At 43.6% G+C, this 24,561-nt stretch overlaps 1 protein-coding gene across 2 annotated transcripts in view; it reads right to left on the minus strand.

Annotated features, from left to right (window-relative positions):
• Positions 1-24,561, minus strand: part of LOC133584041 (dual specificity calcium/calmodulin-dependent 3',5'-cyclic nucleotide phosphodiesterase 1B-like) — a 120,977-nt gene that overhangs the window by 6,272 nt on the left and 90,144 nt on the right. For both annotated transcript variants that reach the window (XM_061937690.1, XM_061937691.1), the window contains 4 exons: positions 21,782-21,885; positions 21,575-21,693; positions 17,705-17,786; positions 17,517-17,634 (listed from right to left, as the gene is read on the minus strand). In XM_061937690.1, the coding sequence (XP_061793674.1) occupies positions 17,517-17,634; positions 17,705-17,786; positions 21,575-21,693; positions 21,782-21,885 (423 nt within the window). The remainder of the gene's footprint in view (positions 1-17,516; positions 17,635-17,704; positions 17,787-21,574; positions 21,694-21,781; positions 21,886-24,561) is intronic.

Genomic DNA, 24,561 nt, shown 5'->3' on the forward strand with positions numbered 1-24,561 from the left:
TTTCTGGGGCTGAGGTTGCTGAGGTAGCTAAAAAGCTCCTCGGTGGCAAGGCCCCGGGGGTGGATGAGACCCGCCCGGAGTTCCTTAAGGCTTTGGATGCTGTGGGGCTGTCTTGGTTGACTAGACTCTGCAGCATCGCGTGGACATCGGGGGCGGTACCACTGGATTGGCAGACCGGGGTGGTGGTTCCTCTCTTTAAGAAGGGGAACCGGAGGGTGTGTTCTAACTATCGTGGGATCACACTCCTCAGCCTTCCCGGTAAGGTCTATTCAGGTGTACTGGAGAGGAGGCTACGCCGGATAGTCGAACCTCGGATTCAGGAGGAATAGTGTGGTTTTCGTCCTGGTCGTGGAACTGTGGACCAGCTCTATACTCTCGGCAGGGTCCTTGAGGGTGCATGGGAGTTTGCCCAACCAGTCTACATGTGTTTTGTGGACTTGGAGAAGGCATTCAACCGTGTCCCTCGGGAAGTCCTGTGGGGAGTGCTCAGAGAGTACGGGGTATCGGACTGTCTGATGGTGGCAGTCCGCTCCCTGTATGATCAGTGCCAGAGCTTGGTCCGCATTGCCGGTAGTAAGTCGGACACGTTTCCAGTGAGGGTTGGACTCCGCCAAGGCTGCCCTTTGTCACCGATTCTGTTCATAACCTTTATGGACAGAATTTCTAGGCGCAGTCAAGGCGTTGAGGGGATCTGGTTTGGTGGCTGCAGGATTAGGTCTCTGCTTTTTGCAGATGATGTGGTCCTGATGGCTTCATCTGGCCAGGATCTTCAGCTCTCACTGGATCGGTTCGCAGCTGAGTGTGAAGCGACTGGGATGAGAATCAGCACCTCCAAGTCCGAGTCCATTGTTCTCGCCCGGAAAAGGGTGGAGTGCAGGTTGGGGAGGAGATCTTGCCCCAAGTGGAGGAGTTCAAGTACCTCGGAGTCTTGTTCACGAGTGAGGGAAGAGTGGATCGTGAGATCGACAGGCGGATCGGTGCGGCGTCTTCAGTAATGCGGACGCTGTATCGATCCGTTTTGGTGAAGAAGGAGCTGAGCCGGAAGGCAAAGCTCTTAATTTACCGGTCAATCTACGTTCCCATCCTCACCTATGGTCATGAGCTTTGGGTTATGACCGAAAGGACAAGATCACGGGTACAAGCGGCCGAAATGAGTTTCCTCCGCCGGGTGGCGGGGCTCTCCCTTAGAGATAGGGTGAGAAGCTCTGCCATCCGAGGGGAGCTCAAAGTAAAGCCGCTGCTCCTCCACATCGAGAGGAGCCAGATGAGGTGGTTCGGGCATCTAGTCAGGATGCCACCCGAATGCCTCCCTAGGGAGGTGTTTAGGGCACGTCCGACCGGTAGGAGGCCACGGGGAAGACCCAGGACACGTTGGGAAGACTATGTCTCCCGGCTGGCCGGGGAACGCCTCGGGGTCCCACAGGAAGAGCTGAACAAAGTGGCTGGGGAGAGGGAAGTCTGGGCTTCCCTGCTTAGGCTGCTGCCCCCGCAACCCGACCTCGGATAAGCGGAAGAAGATGGATGGATGGATGGACCCTCCCAGCCAGGCTCCCTCCTTCCCTGCTTGCTTTCTTGTGTCCTTGTCTTGTCTGAACTTTATTGAAGCCTCTTTCTTTGCACTGTCCTCAAATCTAAATATCAAACATGGATATGATCAGCTGGACTCTCGACGCAATTGACAAAGTCTTTTCGACAAGGAAAAACGGTTCAGGGGAGCCTGGCTGCCCTGATGGAACCATTGCTGCGGGGTACGTGAGAGATTCCTGGGATAAATGGAGACTCATGTGCCTCTCAGTCCTTTCCATCGAGAACGTGGAAGACATCTACCTATTTGGAACCGTGATCGCAGGGCACCTGCTGATTGGGCTGGGCATTGCTCTGGTGTATTGTCAAATTCGTAAGACGATGGCAGCCACTCAAGGAGCCCAACGGCTGTTCGTCGCAATGGAAGGATTGGGTTAAGCTGTGGGAACACAGACTGGGGCGATTTCTGATTTGAATCGCAAAATGGATCTCATCTTGGAGAAGCTTGCTGAGAAGGAAGAATTAAATTGAATTTGAGAGATCCAGCATGGACACAGAGAGCAGGCAGGTCATTGTTTTGACTGCTCGAAGAAAACAACATCATAATCTACGATTTGAGTCCCTCGAATGGCCTTGATGCTATCAGGAACAGGCTGTTCTGAAGAACTCCCCCGAGGACTCCTCAACGATGGACGATTTTGACCTTCTTTTTTTTCAACAACACCTGGTGTCGAACTTTGAGATCGGCCCCAGTCAACAAAAACATTTCAACATCTCACCCAAGTTAATTGGGCATACATACACGCACCCGCCCCTCCCTCAATCAACGCCTTCACCACTGCCTAATTCCTCCGGGGTTGTGGATGGCTGAGTAGCGCTTTATAGCGGCAGCCGGCCTCCAGGGCCCCAAATCCCCCCCTCTGTTGCGAGTTGTTGTGATTACATGCATCATGTTTATGTGTGCCATGCTATGTGAGATTTTTTCCTCGGACTCAGTCTGGACCCCTCCTGAGGGTCCATCCTTAGACTGATATTTTTTTTACTCTTCCCCCTTTCCCAATGTCCCCTTTGTCCCACCTTTTTTAAGGAGCGCCGTAAGTGGCTTACCTTTTGGCGGTCCCGTCTTGTCCCCTTATAACGTATGTCTGCTCTTAGTGTGACTATGCCGAAAATGAAATTTAAATTCTTATGTGTCTTGTACATGTTAAAGAATGGACAACAATAAAGCATCTTGATACGGTAAGACCAACAATCTTATATTTTACAGTAAAAACAGTAGTCTGTTTCCATTTACAGTATATATTGTAAAAAATCTACGGTTAGTGTTAGGGTTTGGGTTAGGGTTAGGGTTAGGGGTTAGGGTTAGGGTTGGCAACCAAACTGTCAGTTTTTTTACCATAAATTTTACCGATTTTTTCACAGTGTTCATAAAAATATACGTAGTAATAAATATTTGTGTGATGATGCAATTCATATTTATAAATTGTTCATTCTTATAAGTGGCCCTAGGGCAGTCATAACTGCGATGTGGCCCTCAATGAAAACGAGTTTGACACCCCTCCCCAAAATAACTTACAGGGCAGAACAATAAGAGATACACAAATAAAAATATAACATATTATAAAAATATAATATATAATATATAAAAATATAAAATATATAAAAATATATAAAAATACATAAAACATATATAACAGACAAAAAAACATCTTCAACCACTTATCCGGAATCAGGTCGCGGGGACGACAGCTCCAGCATAGACCCCCAGACTTACCTCTACAGAGCAACATTAGCAACTTCCTCCTGGGGGATCCCGAAGTGTTCCCAGGCCAGAGAGGAGATGTAATACCCCTATCTGGTCCTTGGCCTGCCCCGGGGTATCCTCCTCCCAAGGGAGACGCTCGTGAACCACCCAAGCCACCTAAGCTGGCTCTTTTTCAAGCTCTTTTTCCAAGTGAGTCCCTCTCGGGTGACTGAACTTCTCACCTTATCTCTAAGGGAAATGCCAGCCACCCTTCTGAGGAAACGCATTTCGGCCGTCTGTATCCGCGATCTTATTCTTTCGGTCATGACCCACACTTCATGACCATAGGTGACAGTAGGAATGTTGATAGCTAGGAAGACAAAGAGCATTGCATTTTGGCTCAGCTCTCGTTTCGTCACAACAGTGCGGCACAGAGACTGCAATACTGCCCCAGCTGCTCTGATTCTCCGTCTTTCCCTCACTCGTGAACAAGACTCTGAGATACTTAAACTCCTCCACCTGGGACAGAGTCTCATTCTCTACCTGGACTGTACAAACCATCGGTTTCCTGCTGAGAACCATGGCCTCAGATTTGGAGATGCCAGCCACCCTTCTGAGGAAACTAATTTCGGCCGCTTGTATCCGCAATCTTATTCTTTCCGCCATGACCCACACTTCATGACCATAGGTAAGAGTAGGAATGTCGATAGCTAGGAAGACAAAGAGCTTTGCATTTTGGCTCAGCTCTCGTTTCGTCACAACAGTGCGGCAGAGAGACTGCAATACTTCCCCAGCTGCTGCGATTCTTCGTCTTTCCCTCACTCGTGAACAAGACTCTGAGATACTTAAACTCCTCCACCTGGGACAGAGTCTCATTCTCTACCTGGACTGTACAAACCATTGGTTTCCTGCTGAGAACCATGGCCTCAGATTTGGAGATGCCAGCCACCCTTCTGAGGAAACTAATTTCGGCCGCTTGTATCCGCGATCTTATTCTTTCGGCCATGACCCACACTTCATGACCATAGGTAAGAGTAGGAATGTCGATAGCTAGGAAGACAAAGAGCTTTGCATTTTGGCTCAGCTCTCGTTTCGTCACAACAGTGCGGCAGAGAGACTGCAATACTGCCCCAGCTGCTGCGATTCTCCGTCTTTCCCTCACTCGTGAACAAAACCCCGAGATACTTAAACTCCTCCACCTGGGACAGAGTCTCATTCTCTACCTGGACTGTACAAACCATCGGTTTCCTGCTGAGAACCATGGCCTCAGATTTGGAGATGCCAGCCACCCTTCTGAGGAAACTAATTTTGGCCGCTTGTATCCGCGATCTTATTCTTTCGGCCATGACCCACACTTAATGACCATAGGTGAGAATAGGAATGTTGATAGCTAGGAAGACAAAGAGCTTTTCATTTTGGCTCAGCTCTCGTTTTGTCACAACAGTACGGCAGAGAGACTGCAATACTGTCCCAGCTGCTCCGATTGTCCGTCTTTCCCTCACTCGTGAACAAGACTCTGAAATACTTAAACTCCTCCACCTGGGACAGAGTCTCATTCTCTACCTGGACTGTACAAACCATTGGTTTCCTGCTGAGAACCATGGCCTCAGATTTGGAGATGCCAGCCACCCTTCTGAGGAAACTAATTTTGGCCGCTTGTATCCGCGATCTTAGTCTTTCGGCCATGACCCACACTTAATGACCATAGGTGAGAGTAGGAATGTCGATAGCTATGAAGACAAAGAGCTTTGCATTTTGGCTCAGCTCTCGTTTTGTCACAGCAGTGCGGCAGAGAGACTGCAATACTGTCCCAGCTGCTCCGATTCTCCGTCTTTCCCTCACTCGTGAACAAGACCCCGAGATACTTAAACTCCTCCACCTGGGACAGAGTCTTGTTCTCTACCTGGACTGTACACACCATCGGTTTCCTGCTGAGAACCATGGCCTCAGTTTTGGAGATGCTGATCCTCATTCCAGCCGCTGAACACTCGGCTCCAGTAAGAGCTGAAGGTCACGAACCGATGGTGCCATCAGGACCACATCATCTGCAAACAGCAGTGACGCAACCTTTAGCCCCCCAAGACGTACACCCTCTCCGCCATGGTCACAACTCTGCCTAGAAACCCTGTCCATGAAAATCACAAACAGGATAGGTGACAGAGCGCAAACCTGGCGGCGACCAACCCCCACTGGGAACGGATCCGACCTATATCCAAGCACCCGGACACAACTCTCGCTTTGGTTGTACAGAGATTGGATGGCCCTCAGCAGGGTCCCCCTCACCCCGTACTTCCTCAGCACCTCCCATAGGATCTCCCGGGGGACCCGGTCATACGCCTTCTCCAAATCCACAAAGCACATGTGGACTGGATAGGCATACTCCCAGGCCATCTCCAGGATTCCCGCACGAGTAAAGAGCTGGTCAGTTGTTCCACAACCAGGATGGAATCCACATTGCTCCTTTTGAATCTGAGGTTCGACTATCGGCCGGACCCTCCTTTCCAGTACCATGGCGTAAACTTTCCCAGGGACGCTGAGTAGTGTGATACCCTTGCAATTAGCACACTTTTTGAATAGGGGAACCACCACCCCAGTCTGCCACTCACTCGGCACTGTCCCAGACTTCCACGCAAAAAAAAACATAAGGGATATAAAGATGATGCAGCAATCACTATCTATCCATCCATCCATCCATTTTCTTCCGCTTATCCGAGGTCGGGTCGCTGGGGCAGCAGCCTAAGCAGGGAAGCCCAGACTTCCCTCTCCCCAGCCACTTCGTCCAGCTCCTCCCGGGGGATCCCGAGGCGTTCCCAGGCCAGCCGGGAGACATAGTCTTCCCAACGTGTCCTGGGTCTTCCTCGTGGCCTCCTACCGGTCGGACATGCCCTAAACACCTCCTTAGGGAGGCGCTCGGGTGGCATCCTGACCAGATGCCCGAACCACCTCATCTGGCTCCTCTCGATGCGGAGGAGCAGCGGCTTTACTTTGAGCTCCCCCCGGATGACAGAGCTTCTCACCCTATCTCTAAGGGAGAGCCCCGCCACCCGGCGGAGGAAACTCATTTCGGCCGCTTGTACCCGTGATCTTGTCCTTTCGGTCATGACCCAAAGCTCATGACCATAGGTGAGGATGGGAACGTAGATCGACCGGTAAATTGAGAGCTTAGCCTTCCGGCTCAGCTCCTTCTTCACCACAACGGATCGATACAGCGTCCGCATTACTGAAGACGCCGCACCGATCCGCCTGTCGATCTCACGATCCACTCTTCCCTCACTCGTGAACAAGACTCCGAGGTACTTGAACTCCTCCACTTGGGGCAAGATCTCCTCCCCAACCCGGAGATGGCACTCCACCCTTTTCCGGGCGAGAACCATGGACTCGGACTTGGAGGTGCTGATTCTCATCCCAGTCGCTTCACACTCAGCTGCGAACCGATCCAGTGAGAACTGAAGATCCTGGCCAGATGAAGCCATCAGGACCAAATCATCTGCAAAAAGCAGAGACCTAATCCTGCAGCCACCAAACCGGATCCCCTCAACGCCTTGACTGCGCCTAGAATTCTGTCCATAAAAGTTATGAACAGAATCGGTGACAAAGGGCAGCCTTGGCGGAGTCCAACCCTCACCGGAAACGTGTCCGACTTACTGCCGGCAATGCGAACCAAGCTCTGACACTGATCATACAGGGAGTGGACCGCCACAATCAGACAGTCCGAAACCCCATACTCTCTGAGCACTCCCCACAGGACTTCCCGAGGGACACGGTCGAATGCCTTCTCCAAGTCCACAAAGCACATGTTTCCATGGCTTCCCCGAACTCCTCCCATGTCCGAGTTTTTGCCTCCGCGACCGCTGAAGCCGCACACCGCCTGGCCTGTCGGTACCTGTCCGCTGCCTCAGGAGTCCCATGAGCCAAAAGAACCCGATAGGACTCCTTCTTCAGCTTGACGGCATCCCTCACCGCCGGTGTCCACCAACGGGTTCTAGGATTACCGCCACGACAGGCACCAACTATCTTGCGGCCACAGCTCCAATCAGCCGCCTCGACAATAGAGGTGCGGAACATGGTCCACTCGGACTCAATGTCCAGCACCTCCCTCGTGACATGTTCAAAGTTCTTCCGGAGGTGGGAATTGAAACTCTCTCTGACAGGAGACTCTGCCAGACGTTCCCAGCAAACCCTCACAATGCGTTTGGGCCTGCCAGGTCTGTCCGGCATCCTCCCCCACCATCGCAGCCAACTCACCACCAGGTGGTGATCGGTAGAAAGCTCCGCCCCTCTCTTCACCCGAGTGTCCAAAACATGAGGCCGCAAATCCGATGACACAACTACAAAGTCGATCATAGAACTGCGGCCTAGGGTGTCCTGGTGCCAAGTGCACATATGGACCCCCTTATGCTTGAACATGGTGTTCATTATGGACAATCCGTGACGGGCACAAAAGTCCAATAACAAAACACCACTTGGGTTCAGATCCGGGCGGCCATTCTTCCCAATCACGCCTCTCCAGGTTTCACTGTCGTTGCCAATATGAGCGTTGAAGTCCCCCAGTTGAACGAGGGAATCACCCGGGGGAGCACTCTCAAGTACTCCCTCGAGTGAATCCAAAAAGGGTGGGTACTCTGAGCTGTTGTTTGGCGCGTAAGCGCAAACAACAGTCAGGACCCGTCCCCCCACCCGAAGGAGGAGGGAAGCTACCCTCTCGTCCACCGGGTTGAACTCCAACATGCAGGCTCTGAGCCGGGGGGCAACAAGAATTGCCACCCCAGCCCGTCGCCTCTCACTGCTGGCAACGCCAGAGTGGAAGAGAGTCCAGCCCCTCTCGAGAGAACTGGTTCCAGAGCCCTTGCTGTGCGTCGAGGTGAGTCCGACTATATCCAACCGGAACTTCTCTACCTCGCGCACTAGCTCAGGCTCCTTCCCCCCCAGCGAGGTGACGTTCCACGTCCCAAGAGCTAGCTTCTGTAGCCGAGGATCGGACCGCCAAGTGCCCTGCCTTCGGCTACCGCCCAGCTCACATTGCACCCGACCTCTATGGCCCCTGCTATGGGTGGTGAGCCCATTGGAGGGGGGACCCACGTTGCCTCTTCGGGCTGTGCCCGGCCGGGCCCCATGGGGACAGGCCCGGCCACCAGGCGCTCGCCATCGTGCCCCAACTCCGGGCCTGGCTCCGGAGGGGGGCCCCGGTGACCCGCGTCCGGGCGAGGGAAATCTGAGTCTCGGTTCTTGCATTTCCATAGAAGTCTTCGAGCTGCTCTTTGTCTGATCCCTCACCTAGGACCTGTTTGTCTTGGGAGACCCTACCAGGGGGCATGGAAGCCCCCGGACAACATAGCTCCTAGGATCATTGGGACACGCAAACTCCTCTACCACGTTAAGGTGGCAGCTCAGGGAGGAGCAATCACTATCTATGTTTGTTTAAAGTAATGGTGGCAGTGAGAATGGAAGTTTATTTATTTTTTTATGGAATGATGAGTGCAGTGGATGTGTGGGGTCCTGAATGATGGAGGTGGCTTCTCTCGTAACTGCCTGAGTGTAGTGATGTGTGAAGAAAGTCAGGGTGGGTGTGGGGGTTGTTTTATTGTGGGGGAAAGTTTTATTTTATAGGATACTACAGACTTTATTTATTCCACAATGGGGAAATAATGTGGTCGCAGTGCAGATACAAAAAGTCCACACCAAATAAGGTAAAAACACACAAGAGAGAAACATCAAATACCACGAAGGACATAAAAGACATTAAAACGAGGAGAGCTCATGCAACCAGCTGCCACTTCAGCAGTGCCATTTCAGGCTCAGGTCGGTGGCAGACCAGCTAAAAGATGCACTAAACCTGCTGAAAAAGACAAATTGTCATGACTTGGTCCTGGGGTTTAGTATTTCTCGAAGGCAACGGAAAGTTGGCTCGGGCGAGACGGGAATGAAGATACATTTTTTTATTTAAAGACTATAAATACAAAACAAGGAAGTAAACAAAAGGCGCGCACAATGGCGGAGAACAAACTATGAAACCAAACACTTGCACAAAGGCAAAAACTATGAACAACAAAAAAACACTAACTGTGGCTTAATAAACAAAAACTTACTTGGCATGGAACCGGCATGAAAAAAGAGCAGCAAGGATCATAAGGGTGTGGAGAGTGTGCAGAAGCATAAATATGGGGATGTCACCAGAAAGACAAACTGAAAACACTGAACTTAAATACTACAGACATGATTAACGAAAACAGGTGCGTGACTCAAAACGTGAAACAGGTGCGTGACGTGACAGGTGAAAACTAATGGGTTGCTATGGTGATAAACAAGAGTGCACAATGAGTCCAAACGTGAAACAGGTGAAACTAATGGGTAACTATGGAAACAAGACCAGGGAGTGAAAAGCCAGAAACTAAAGAGTCCAATAACTAAACAAAACATGACTATAACAAAACATGATTACACCGACATGACACAAATTGGCGCAGTATTGGCAGGTGATTGCTGCAGGTTTTGAAGGTCTTATCATCATCATGTTCAACCCCTGCCATGCATTTTCCCATTCGAGCACCGCACCACCCGGGTCAGGGTTGCTACCGACCTTACTATCAGTAACGTGATCGATGGTATTCCATACCACTCGTATTAACAAACATGATGCTAAACCTCAGGGTTACAGGATGTAGGACTTTTATTCTGGTAAAACTGCCATGTTAGAGTGTGTGGAACATCCCCCGGTACTTGGTCCTTTATTTTGAAACGTGTTCAGCATTAACAATCCATCGTCGACAGAAAAGCCAATGACTTATTTTTCAAACAAAATAAACATTCCAAGAAAACAGTGAAATGACTGTAGTTTGTCTGGTGATGAGATCCAAGCTTGTGTTGCAAGGATTTTGATTTGATTTTAAGTGAATGTCAGGAATAAACTTGTGGTTGAAAAAACAATGACGTCTATAAATATATATAGGCTATCATTTTGCTACCTATCGCTGGCACACCTGTCTACTATGCAAAAAGCGAAAGTCATTTATCAACAACACCCAGAAATGCCGCCTGCTTCGCTGGGCCCGAGTTCATCGAAGATGGACTGATGCAAAGTGGAAAAGTGGTCTGACGAGTACACATTTCAAATTGTTATATAATAGTAATAGTAAAAGAGTGTGGGTACTAGACTGGCCTGCCTGTAGTCTAGACCTGTCTCCCATTGAAAATGTGTGGCGCGGTATGAAGCCTAAAATACGACAACCAAGACCCCAGACTGTTGAACATCTTAAGCTGTACATCAAGCAAGAATGGGAAATAATTCCACCTAAAACATTTTTAAAAATTGGTCTTCTTAGTTCCCAAACGTTTACTGAGTGTTGTTAAAAGGAAAGGCCATGTAACACAGTGGTAACAATGCCCCTGTGACAACCTTTTTGCAATGTGTTGGAGCCACATTGGGGCCACATGCACATTTACACTGGAGTCTGATAAAAATCACATTTTACTGTAACCCATTGTTTATTGTTGGCGTACAGGATTATTTGTTTGGTAGGAGTGACAACATCCTCACAAAACCAGATGTAGCATTGTAGTCACCTCTGCAATCTTTTTGCAGAGCGATTTTGTATTTTTGTTTGGGGGTGAAGTTAGTTTTAGATGTCTTGATTTCATTCAAGACATGGTATTGTTGAACTTTCAAGGCTATATTTATTTATTCTTAATAGATCTTTTTAGGCATGTGCTAACTAACACATCTACTACTTGTTCAACAGTAAAACTGTCTATTTTACTGCGTGGATCGTTCTCCCAAGATGCAGACGGAGATCAAGGTGTAGGTAAGACAATGATTTATTTTTAGAGATGTCCCAAAAATATCGGACTGCCGATATTATCGGCCGATAAATGTTTTAAAATTTAATATCAGAAATTATCGGTATCAATTTCAAAAAGTAAAATATATGACTTTTTAAAACGCTGCTGTACGGAGTGGTAAACGGACGTAGGGAGAAGTACAGAGCGGTTGCGTCACCCAGTCACACTTGCCAACCCTCCCGATTTTTCCGGGAGACTCCCGAATTTCAGTGCCCCTCCCGAAAATCTCCCGGGGCAACCATTCTCCCGAATTTCTCCAGATTTCCACCTAGAAAACAATATTGGGGGCGTGCCGGCCCAGTCACATAATATCTACGGCTTTTCACACACACAAGTGAATGCCATTCATACTTGGTCAAGAGCCATACAGGTCACACTGAGGGTGTCCGTATAAACAACGTTAACACTGTTACAAATATGCGCCACACTGTGAACCCACACCAAACAAGAATGACAAACACATTTCGGGAGAACATCCGCACCGTAACACAACATAAACACAACAGAACAAATACCCAGAATCCCTTGCAGCACTAACTCCAATATACACCCCCCCCCCCCCCCCCCCCACTTCAGTGAGCCTCGGACTAGAGTTGCAACTCTAAGACAAGAAGTGTCAGATCTCTTCATTCTGCTGTCCTATCAGACAACTGTCCTTTAAATACCTTTCCTGTAGACCCTAGTCTTGGTGCCGATTAGTCTGGCCAACACCCAGTTTTCTGCTTAGCCTATTTTCTGTGATAGATTTGGGTCCGGTGACCTCAGACCCCTGTCCTCTGTCCCTTTGTGTGGACCTTCTTCCAGATGTTGCTAAGGTCTTTAATATTCCTCCTTAACCCGACACCTACTTCCTTGCGGGATTCCCACTTTCTTGGGAACTGCCTGCAGCGCTGCGGATGGACACGTGCCCTTTGACCTTAGTAGAAGACTGCTTTTAAAAAGATCATGTGACCAAATGCAAACACCTGCTACTTCCAATCATATGAGAAAATTGTACCTGATAAAATTAACCACAGTACACGACGTAACTGTTGCAAAGAGCAAATAAGACAGCCAGACTGAGTGTGGCGGAAAAACAGGTCTAAGTAGCTCTCTGATTAGTGCCCAAGAGCAGGTGAGCGTCCTGAACACTAATCAGAGGCAGGTGAGACTAATTTGCAGCCAGGGCAACTTAAACACCAACACAGGGGTGGTCAAAACAGAAACTGAGGGAGTCCAAAAACTAAACAAAACATGATCCGGGCAACGGATCGTGACAAAAAACCATACTTGCCAACCTTGAGACCTCCGATTTCGGGAGGTGGGGGGTGGGGGGCGTGGTCTGGGGTGGGGCGGGGGGCGTGGTTGGGGGCGTGGTTAAGATATATTTATATATATATATATATATATATATATATATATATATATATATATATATATATATATATATATATATATAAAAGAAATACTTGACTTTCAGTTAATTCTAGCTATATATATATATATATATATATATATATATATATATATATATATATATATATATATATATATGTAATAAAATATATATATATATATATATATGCATATATATATATATATATATATATATATATATATATATATATATATATATATGTATATATATACATAAATAAAAGAAATACTTGAATTTCAGTGTTCATTTATTTACACATATACATACACACATAACACTCATCTACTCATTGTTGAGTTAAGAGTTGAATTGTCCATCCTTGTTCTATTCTCTGTCACTATTTCAGAACACACACATTATACAAATATACATTATAAAATCAATAAGAAAACGGGAGCTCTAATTTGAAAGTCTGAATTAGGATCAGAAGTTCCTACATAAACATTGCGTACTCACGTCGCCTTTTTGTATTGATTACTGCAGCTGTGCACTGGATTCATTCACAAATACAAACTACAACTCACAAACACTTTAGAGTTAGGCTCCACCATCAGAATGTGTACTTAAACTTATAAAGATCACATGGATATTATTCAGTGAGTTGATTCACCAAAACTAACCTGTTTTTCAGGAGGAAAAAGCACACAGGACGTTTCAATTGTTCACAGACTGGTCGCGCTCATCAGAATGACAAGACACTTCCGGTCTGCAGGTGATAGCATTCAATTGGGAAGAAACGCCCTACTGCCCCCGACTGCCCCCTACTGACCAATGTGAATACTGATAAATGTGGAACGACAGCTCCAAAAACGAATTCAAACCACAAAATAAAATAAATAAATCAACACAAAAATGTGACACATTATGGGTGGGTCACATGCATGTACAGTAGATGGCAGTATTGTCCTGTTTAAAAGGGTCACAACATTGCTGTTTACGGCAGACGAACTGCTTTACGGTAGACAAAAACTTGATTGCTGTTGTTGTGTGTTGTTACAGCGCTGGGAGGACGTTAATGAAACTGCCTAACAATAAACCCACAAAAGAAACCAAGAACTCGCCCTCCATCATTAGCTGTTTATATTGTGGGAAAGCGGACGTGTGAACAGGCTGTCAACACGTCACTCAGGTCCGCATGGAGCTGGAGGGGGCGTGGCCTCCAGCTCCGCCTGAATTTCGGGAGATTTTCGGGAGAAAATTTGTCCCGGGAGGTTTTCGGGAGAGGCGCTGAAATTCGGGAGTCTCCCGGAAAATCCGAGAGGGTTGGCAAGTATGCAAAAAACAGCCCTGTTTTTGCCTTGCAACAGTACCAAAGAGCAGCCAGAGCATAAAAACACTTTTTAAAAAATGTGTTAATTGTTTTTATCAGAGAGTTACCTGCCAAAAGTATGCAGTTTTTATTATTTTAATGTAAACATAATTAGAGCGGTTTGCTCCTTATTGTATCCAAAATGAACCAGATGTTGAACATTTAACCATTACTACTACAAAGAGGAAGTCTGTGATGTAAGTCCCAATACCTTATTTTCCGGACCACAGGGCGCACCGATTTATAAGGCGCACTGCCGATGAATGGTCTATTTTTGATCTGTTTTCATATATAAGGCGCATCGGATTATAAGGCGCATTAAAGGAGTCATATTATTATTATTTTTTTGTAAATGTAAAACACTTCCTTGTGGTCTACATAACATGTAATGGTGGTTCTTTGATAAAAATGTTGCATAGATGATGTTTTACAGTTCATCTTCAAGCCGTTTTGTTGTAGCGGTGTAGCGTGCAAGGACGGGAGTGGAAGAAGTGTCAAAAGATGGAGCTAACGGTTTTAATGCCATTCAGACTTTACTTCAATCAATAACGGAGCAGCATTTCCACATCCGGAAACAACAAGGCCGAAAATGTGTCCTGTGAAAAACCGTCCGACCGGAACTCTCTAATAACTAAAGTTCTTTGGGTGAATAATGTAAACTCACTATACCGGTATGTTTTAGCACTGTCATGGTGAGTTTACTGACAGATATAAGTAAGAACTTTACACTACTTTATATTAGAAATGGCAACAGCGGAGGATGAATGTCCCATAACAAGAAGATAGAGAAAAAAAGTAAGCTTATCGACTACAAAGGCGGACAGGTGCAATTTTTCAGCACTTATGCAGATCCCAAATACAGATCAGCAGGTACCAGAAGGTACGAAAAGTTGCTTTTGCATAATATTGCGAAACAAAACGCCAGATAATATGTCTTACCTTATACACACATCATAACAATACTCCTATGATGAAGCACAGTACAATCCATCAAGCGGTGCGGCTTCATAGGTTACCAAAGTCGTACTAAAACATTTTGATAGATTTTTGAGCGCCGTGTGTAATGTTCTATATTTTCAATGGAACATTTAAAATGTTAGCGTAGTTTACTTGAGTCATATTGCCATCGTAGTGGCAATATACACTTATCGCTTATGCTTGACTGCCATCTACTGGCCACACTTATCATTACACCATGTACCAAATAAAATAGCTTTGAGGTCGGTAAGCACAACCAAACGTGTTCCATACATTAGGCGCACTAAGTTATAAGGCACACTATCGAGTTTTGAGAAGAGTGCGCCATATAGTCTGGAAAATATCCCAATTCACTGTGTGAGTCATGTATTGTTATTACAGTTAAGGTGGGGTATATTTGTGTTTCTGTCAGTGGTTAATTTATCTTCACATTGTAAATACAGTACATATTTTATAATGGTCACAGTTTAAACCTGGAATATTTGTTTTTCTATTTCCATTCTGTCCTGTGGGAAACATTATTTCTAATAAAAAAATGGCGTTTCTCTTAAAAGAACAATTCCCGACCTTCAAGTGCTTATGTCAACAATACACAAGCTGCTTGTGTGTGTGTGTGTGTGTGTGTGTGTGTGTGTGTGTGTGTGTGTGTGTGTGTGTGTGTGTGTGTTCTTGTATTTCTACCCTTCCTGAGACATCAAGAAGAAAAAGTATCTTCCATATGAGGAGGTGTGAACAAGTGATGACATAAATCATGGTCCCAATAACATTGCACCTATTAGAGAATGTCTCATTTGCACCCCTGCTAGTGAAATCTATCAAAATGAGGGTGGTCCCAAAAAGGAGGGATTTGTCAGTTTGGTAAAGTTTTAGTTTTTCCTCTGCGTTTGTCATAGCGCTTTTATTTTTCATTTCCTGATTGTCTCCCTGAGTGCTGCTTCCCCTCAGCTGTGGCTGATTGGCACCTGGCCACACCTGGTGTCAATCAGCCAGCTGCTATTTAAACCTGCCTTCCCCTCCAGTCAGTGCTGGATTATTGTCATTGCCGATGCCACTACTACCTGTCATAATACTCTGTCTACTTTTGTTCACTCTGCTCATGTCATAGTTCCTTCGTGTCACAGTAAGTGTTTTTGTTTCTTGTCGACAGTTAGCCTTTGTGCTATTTTAGTTCATAGCCAAGTTTATTCTCCGCCTTGTGCGCGCCTTTTGTTTGTACCCTTTTGTTTGGTTTTTTTGCTATAGTGTTAAATTAAATCATGTTTTCCTGGACAAAGCTTGCCATCTCTGCATCTTGGGGTTCGTCACTAACATACTCTGACAGGATTTTTCTAATTGACTGTGTGTCGCTTTTAAAAGTGCTCCCCCTCTGGTCAACACATGACATAACAAGTGTGTGCAAGAAAGTGAAATGCGCCCCCTTTTGGCCAAAATGTATAAACATAAAATAAAAAATATGTATACAGAGACATAATGTGATAACTTGAAGTAAATAATGAAGATTAAAACCAATTACAAGCAAAAAACTAATTTTTAAAAAAAAAATTTACCAAAGCAGTCTTTTTCTCACAATGTGTCGACTTTTGTCTTATAAAATTGGAAACAATTTTTCATATTCTTTCTGTTTCTGTAATATTGCAATATTTTCTCATAAAATTATTACTTTTTAATGTACAATTATTACTTCTTAATGCAAAATGGCGACATCTGTCATATAAAATTCTGACTTTTATTACAATATTGCCAATTGTATTTGTTGTTCTTGTAAAATGGTGAAACTTTTGAGTAAAACGATGACTTTTGTCATAATTTTGCCAAGTAAAATTCCGATTATTATTATAACATTGCCAACATTTTGTCACGACTTGGTCCTGGGTGTTTGCTTTTCCGGAAGGCAACGGAAAGTTGGCTCGGGCGAGACGGGAATGTGAGTACATGATTTATTATTACTATCAAAAAAAAGTGCAAACGAAAAGCGCGCACAGTGGCGGAGAAACAACTTGGCTATGAAAACAAATACTTGCACAAAGGCAGAAACTATGAACAACAAAAAACACTAACTGTGGCATTAATTAACAAAAACTTACTTGGCATGGACTAACGGAGCAGCATGAACGATGGACATGAAACCAAGTGTCAGGAATGTGCAGAGCATAAATGTGGGATGTCACCAGAAAGACAAACTGAAAACAATGAACTTAAATACTACAGACATGATTAACAAAAACAGGTGCGTGACTCAAAACGTGAAACAGGTGCGTGACGTGACAGGTGAAAACTAATGGGTTGCTATGGTGACAAACAAGAATGCACAATGAGTCCAAACGTGGAACAGGTGAAACTAATGGGTAATCATGGAAACAAGACAAGGGCGTGAAAAGCCAGAAACTAAAGAGTCCAATAACTAAACAAAACAAAACATGACTAAAACAAAACATGATTACACAGACATGACACATTTTAAAGTTTTCTTATAAAATTGTGACTTTTTTCTTGTGAAATTCCAATTGATTTTTCATAACAAGCTTTTTTATATTTGCATAGTATGCATATATTACTAATGTTGTAAATACACATCTTTATATATCTAGAAAGGGTGGTCCTAAAGAGGTAGGCATTTTTCAGAGGGCTCAAGAAGGTAACAAATACAAGAACGTGTGTGTGTGTGTGTGTGTGTGTGTGTGTGTGTGTGTGTGTGTGTGTGCTATTACCTGTGTCTATTACAGGGGTCCAGTGGACCAGGATTCTCCTCCACTAAAGGAACCACAATCTTCTCAGCCATGTCGGTCAGTAAGGAGAATGTCGGGTAAACGATGAAGTCTATGAAACCTGCAGGAAGCAAGTTCAACGTCAACCTACTGAAATGAAGTGGATTACACAAATATTTTGTCCAACATACCGATCTGAGACTCGGCCACCAGTGTGCTTTTTCGGTCACACAGAGGAGAGAAGGGCAGGCCCAGCTCCGCCTCTCTATCACCCTCCCCGTGGGAGAAAGAAGAGATAACTTAAAAGGCATCCCACTCCAAATAATACCTAACTGGTCATGTGACTCATGCACAAAATATCAGATAAAATGTGTTTTTACTGTAATATATGAATATTTTATCTTCTTTCTTGTTCTGGTCAAACGGCAACACAAGAGCTTCTTACTGACTACACAGAAAACACATCAGACCGTGATGACAATGCAAAATGAAGTATAAACGATAAAACATTGAATATTAAGAGTACCGTATTTTTCGGAGTATAAGTCGTTCCGGAGTATAAGTCGCACCGGCTGAAAATGCATAATAAAGAAGGAAAAAAACATATATAAGTCGCATTGGAGTATAAGTCGCATTTTTTGGGGAAATGTATTTGATAAAAGCCAACACCAAGAATAGACATTTAAAAGGCAATTTAAAATAAATAAAGAATAGTGATCAACAGGCTGAATAAGTGTACGTTATATGACGCATAAATAACCAACTGAGAACGTGTCTGGTATGTTAACATAACATATTATGGTGAGAGTCATTCAAATAACTATAACATATAGAACATGCTATACGTTTACCAAACAATCTGTCACTCCTAATCGCCAAATCCGAGGAGATCTTATACGTCTAGTCTCTTACGGGAATGAGCTAAATAATATTATTTGATAATTTACGGTAATGTGTTAATAATTTCACACGTAAGTCGCTCCTGAGTATAAGTCGTACCCCCGGTCAAACTATGAAAAAAAACTGCGACTTCTAGTCCGAAAAATACGGTATGTGAAATTTGGAATCCTGCCTTGTTTACTTCCCAGACGACTTCCTCACAGTTTGGTAATCAATCAGACATATCAAGCAGCTAAAATGTGCCAAACATGGGGAAGTGTTGTGTTTAGATTACCCATTATGCATTCTAATGAATATATATGTGTTTTTACTTTATTTGTTGGTTATAGTTCATTTATACCATGAGTAGGGAAACTTGTTTGGATTGGGTGACATATAATGATGCTCTGCTCAGATTACTTGAAAACAGATAGATATATTTGACCTCCATACCAGAGTGAAACATCTTCCCAATTTCACATCAAATTAATTTGCAGAGGAATCAATTCAGGCTAAAATGCACTTTTACTGTAAAATATATGGTGTTATTTTACAAACCCCGTTTCCATATGAGTTGGGAAATTGTGTTAGATGTAAATATAAACGGAACACAATGATTTGCAAATCATTTTCAACCCATATTCAGTTGAATATGCCACAAAGACAACATATTTGATGTTCAAACTGATAAACTTTTTTTTTGTTGCAAATAATCATTAACTTTAGAATTTGATGCCAGCAACACGTGACAAAGAAGTTGGGAAAGGTGGCAATAAAAACTGATAAAGTTGAGGAATGCTCATCAAACACTTATTTGGAACATCCCACAGGTGAACAGGCAAATTGGGAACAGGTGGGTGCCATGATTGGGTATAAAAGTAGATTCCATGAAATGCTCAGTCATTCACAAACAAGGATGGGGCGAGGGTCACCACTTTGTCAACAAATGTGTGAGCAAATTGTTGAACAGTTTAAGAAAAACCTTTCTCAAGCAGCTATTGCAAGGAATTTAGGGATTTCACCATCTACGGTCCGTAATGTCATCAAAGGGTTCAGAGAATCTGGAGAAATCACTGCACGTAAGCAGCTAAGCCCGTGACCTTCGATCCCTCAGGCTGTACTGCATCAACAAGCGACGTCAGTGTGTAAAGGATATCACCACATGGGCTCAGGAACACTTCAGAAACTACAGTTGGTCGCAACATCTGTAAGTGCAAGTTAAAACTCTCCTATGCAAGGTTAAAACCGTTTATGAACAACACCCACACATTTAAGTATTTATTTGGATTTTGACCAACAAATTTAGATAATATAATATTTGTTGCAATATTGGACACTATTGTTTTCCCTGTCAAACTAGAAAAAAAACCTTATACCTTTAGTAAGAAAGTAAAGAAAGAAAATATAAGGTATTTTATTGAAACATATTATTTCCAGGCTTTTTGCGGGCCATATAAACACAATATGATATATAAACACACCAATGAGCTTGTTTATAGATGTACAATAACACTCCTCATAGGAAGTTGCTATTTGTTATAACTTTGTGACATGATGCAATGAACATATCAAATATAAATGTGACAAATTGTAGCCAAAGGCTGATTTTCCATCAGTATTTCACTGCAAAGAAACAAGCCCAGGGCTCCCACTAATCCAGCGTTATAGTGAGTTGTATTTTTCACAAGTGGGAAGCCGGTCCCGGAAAATAATGCCTACATTAAACCGCTCCGTGGTGCAAAAAAGGTTGGGGACCCCTGGTCTAAACTACAAATGGGTAGATTTATTATACCATATATGGATAATTTATACAGTGTTCCCGATTGTTGACGTCACCAATTAGGGACATTTGGAGGGAGTAGGCAACATGTTCGAGACTTATGCAGATCCCAAATGCACAACAGCAGGTAAAAATAGGTAAGAAAAGTTGGCTTTGCAATATCGGGCCCCTTTAAGTCAGTTTAATGTTGCATGTGACCTTTTCCCCGCCTCCTGCTCAATGCCAACCACGATTGGTTGTACTCCCTCCCACATACTTGCCAACCCTCCCGAATTTTCTGGGAGACTCCCGAAATTCAGCGCCTCTCCCGAAAACCTCCCGGGACAAATATTCTCCCGAAAATCTCCCGATTTTCAGCCGGAGCTCCATGCGGACCTGAGTGAGGACAGCCTTTTTTTTATGATGGGAGGACAACAGGGTGACAAGAACTAAATCATCCAGACTAGAGATAAATTGTATTATTATGTTTATCTTACCTAAAAATAAATATATTTATTAATTACAAAAAAAAACTAAATACATTTTTACTATATTTTGCTAAAAACATCAAAATTAATTGTGTTTTTATTTGTATTTTTTCTGACTCCTTATTACATCCAGCCATAGAATTATACATTAAAATAAACATATTTGAAATAATTAATTTTAATTATCATAATAATTCATTTAAAATGACCATATAATTCATTTAAAATGACCATATTTAATTATTAAAATAATTGCTTGTTTATCAACAACTTTAGCATTTTATTCATTACATTTTGAAGCTCTCAGAAGCCAAGTTAGGTTATATTCCTTAAGATTTATTTATGCAAGTTTGAAGTATCAATTATCCAAACACAGTTTTGTTTGCATTTTTTCAGGATATATATGTATATACATATATATATATATATATATATATATATATATATATATATATATATATATATATATATATATATATATATATATATATGTACATATATATATATATATATATATATATATATATATATATATATATATATATATATATATATATATATATATATATATGTACATATATATATATATATATATATATATATATATATATATATATATATATATATATATGAAATACTTGATTTGGTGAATTCTAGCTGTCAATATACTCCTCCCCTCTTAACCACACCCCCGCCCACAACCACGCCCCCGTCCCACCCCCACCCCCGACCACGCCCCCCACCCCCACCCCCCACCTCCCGAAATCGGAGGTCTCAAGGTTGGGAAGTATGCCCTCCCAGGAGACCTTGCAGTGCAAATGATGGATGAAAGATGTTTGATATTCATATCAGTCTGGCTGTCTTTCCAGTTTGATTGATGTGAAACAGCCATAGTCCAAAGAACCTTTGGAAGGTTTTTGCCTTCTGGTTCTTACCTGTCGAAAAAACTCCTCCATCAAGGCTTTGGTCCATCGCGAGTGAAGTGTCCAAGGTTTAGACGGATGACTGATGTCTGCTGTGTGGAGTAACAGGGAGAGGGCTTTGGACTTCTCAATCCTGTTGGAATAATAACGATAAGAATGAAAATTAAAAAAAAAAAATCATGTGGGTAAAATAGAGAAGAGTAGATTTGGCAATAAATTTCCTTTCATGTTGTTGCATGCAGGATTTCATGGCTTTGACTTGCAGAAGGTGGGAGGACATGTCTGTAGACAACACCATCTCTATGACCAGTGAGCGCAGCTCCCTGTGAACAAACACACACATTGATGAATACGTACAGTATAGGCCAGGGGTCTAAACACAACACAACAGTACAAATACCCAGAATCCCATGCAGCCCTGACTCTTCCGGGCTACATTATACACCCCTGCTACCACCAAACCCCGCCCCCTCTGTGCGTCGGTTGAGCTGGGCGGGGTTTGGTAGCGGGGGTGTATAATGGAGCCCGGAAGAGTTAGGGCTGCATGGGATTCTGGGTATTTGTCCTGTTGTGTTAAGGTGCAGATGTTCTCCCGAAATGTGTTTGTCATTCTTGTTTGGTGTGGGTTCACAGTGTGGCGCATTATTAGTAGGAGTGTTAAAGTTTTTTTTACACCGCCACCGTCAGTGTAACCTGTGTGGTTGTTGACTAAGTATGCCTTGCTGTCACCTACGTGAGCAAGCGAAAGCCCCATTTAACATGTGGCTGATCAGGCACGTTCGTTGTAGTGGGCGCTATATGCTGTATCATCACGACACGCATGACGCCGACAACCGCTACTCATTTAAACATTTAAAACCCGCGTGCCGCACCAGCTTAAAAATTCCATAAAAGGTGTGGGCAGCGTGTCTGAGACCCCTGGTTAATACATAGCATAAAGCAAAAACAAAACTTTGAATGCTGTGTTATTTCATTTAAAATTTCAAAAAATTTTGCGGCTCCCATTGTTATCTATAATTTGTGAAACTGGTCAAAAGGGCTCTTTGACTGGTAAAGGTTGCCGACCCCTGGTATAGGCCAAAAGTTTGGACACACCTTTTCCTCATTCAATGGATTTTCTTCATTTTCATGACTATTTACATTGTAGATTGTCCCATCAAAACTATGAATGAACACATGTGGAGTTATGTACTTAACAAAAAAAAGGTGAAATAACTGAAAACATGTTCTATATTCTAGTTTCTTCAAAATAGCCACTAGAGATGTCCGACAATGGCTTTTTTGCCGATATCCGATATTCCGATATTGTCCAACTCTTAAATACCGATACCGATATCAACCGATACCGATATATACAGTCGTGGAATTAACACATTATTATGCCTAATTTTGTTGTGATGCCCCGCTGGATGCATTAAACAATGTAACAAGGTTTTCCAAAATAAATCAACTCAAGTTATGGAAAAAAATGCCAACATGGCACTGCCATATTCATTATTGAAGTCACAAAGTGCATTCTTTATTTTAACATGCCTCAAAACAGCAGCTTGGAATTTGAGCATGAAGAGGTTAAGGTGGGCGGGGTTGGGGGGTTGTTCTGGGTATTTGTTCTGTTGTGTTTATGTTGTGTTACGGTGCGGATGTTCTCCCGAAATGTGTTTGTCATTCTTGTTTGGTGTGGGTTCACAGTGTGGCGCATATTTGTAACAGTGTTAAAGTTGTTTATACGGCCACTCTCAGTGTGACCTGTATGGCTATTGACCAAGTATGTCTTGCATTCAATTGTGAGTGTGTCAAAAGCCGTAGATATTATGTGACTGGGCCAGCACGCAAAGGCAGTGCCTTCAAGGTGTATTGGCGCTCTGTGCTTCTCCCTATGTCCGTGTACACAGCGGCATTTTAAAAAGTCATAAATTTTACTTTTAAAAACCGATACCGATAATTTTGAAACCAATACCGATAATTTCCGATATTACATTTTAAAGCATTTATCGGCCGATAATATCGGCAGTCCGATATTATCGGACATCCCTAATAGCCACCCTTTGCTCTCATTACTTTTTTGCACACTCTTGGCATTCTCTCCATGAGCTTCAAGCACACCTGTGAAGTGAAAACCATTTCAGGTGACTACCTCTTGAAGCTCATGGAGAGAATGCCAAGAGTGTGCAAAGCAGTAATCAGAACAAAGGGTGGCTATTTGGAAAAAAATAGAATATGAAACATGTTTTCAGTTATTTCAGTGAATAGTTCATAACTCCACATGTGTTCATTCATAGTTTTGATGTGACAATCTAAATAAAGAAAAAACACATTGAATGAGAAGGTGTGTCCAAATGTTTGGTCTGTACTGTTTATCAAAACTACTGTAAAAAGAGTAAAATAAGGGGAGGGTGGGTTACTTAACATACCAACAACAAATTATAATTTTACTTAAAAAAAATTTGGTAGGCCTACATGCCAAAAAAAAAAAAAAAAAAAAAAAAAAATCAACAACCACTATGCTTCACGGTGGAGGAGGGGTTAGTGCATCTGCCTCACAATACGAAGGTCCTGAGTAGTCTTGGGTTCAATCCCGGGCTCGGGATCTTTCTGTGTGGAGTTTGCATGTTCTCCCCGTGACTGCGTGGGTTCCCTCCGGGTACTCCGGCTTCCTCCCACTTTCAAAGACATGCACCTGGGGATAAGTTGATTGGCAACACTAAATTGGCCCTAGTGTGTGGATGTGAGTGTGAATGTTGTCTGTCTATCTGTGTTGGCCCTGCGATGAGGTGGCGACTTGTCCAGGGTGTACCCCGCCATCCGCCCGATTGTAGCTGAGATAGGCTCCAGTGCCCCCCGCGACCCCAAAGGGAATAAGCGGTAGAAAATGGATGGATGGATGGATATATGATACATTCAAAAAATCAGTTCAAGTCAAAGCATCTAGTATTTACTAATCAGTTATTATTTTCTCTGTACTTTGCCATTTTTTGTCATGAATTGCATATTATGTACCT

Source organism: Nerophis lumbriciformis, linkage group LG03 (assembly GCF_033978685.3).
Source record: "Nerophis lumbriciformis linkage group LG03, RoL_Nlum_v2.1, whole genome shotgun sequence".
Classification (NCBI taxonomy): domain Eukaryota; kingdom Metazoa; phylum Chordata; class Actinopteri; order Syngnathiformes; family Syngnathidae; genus Nerophis; species Nerophis lumbriciformis.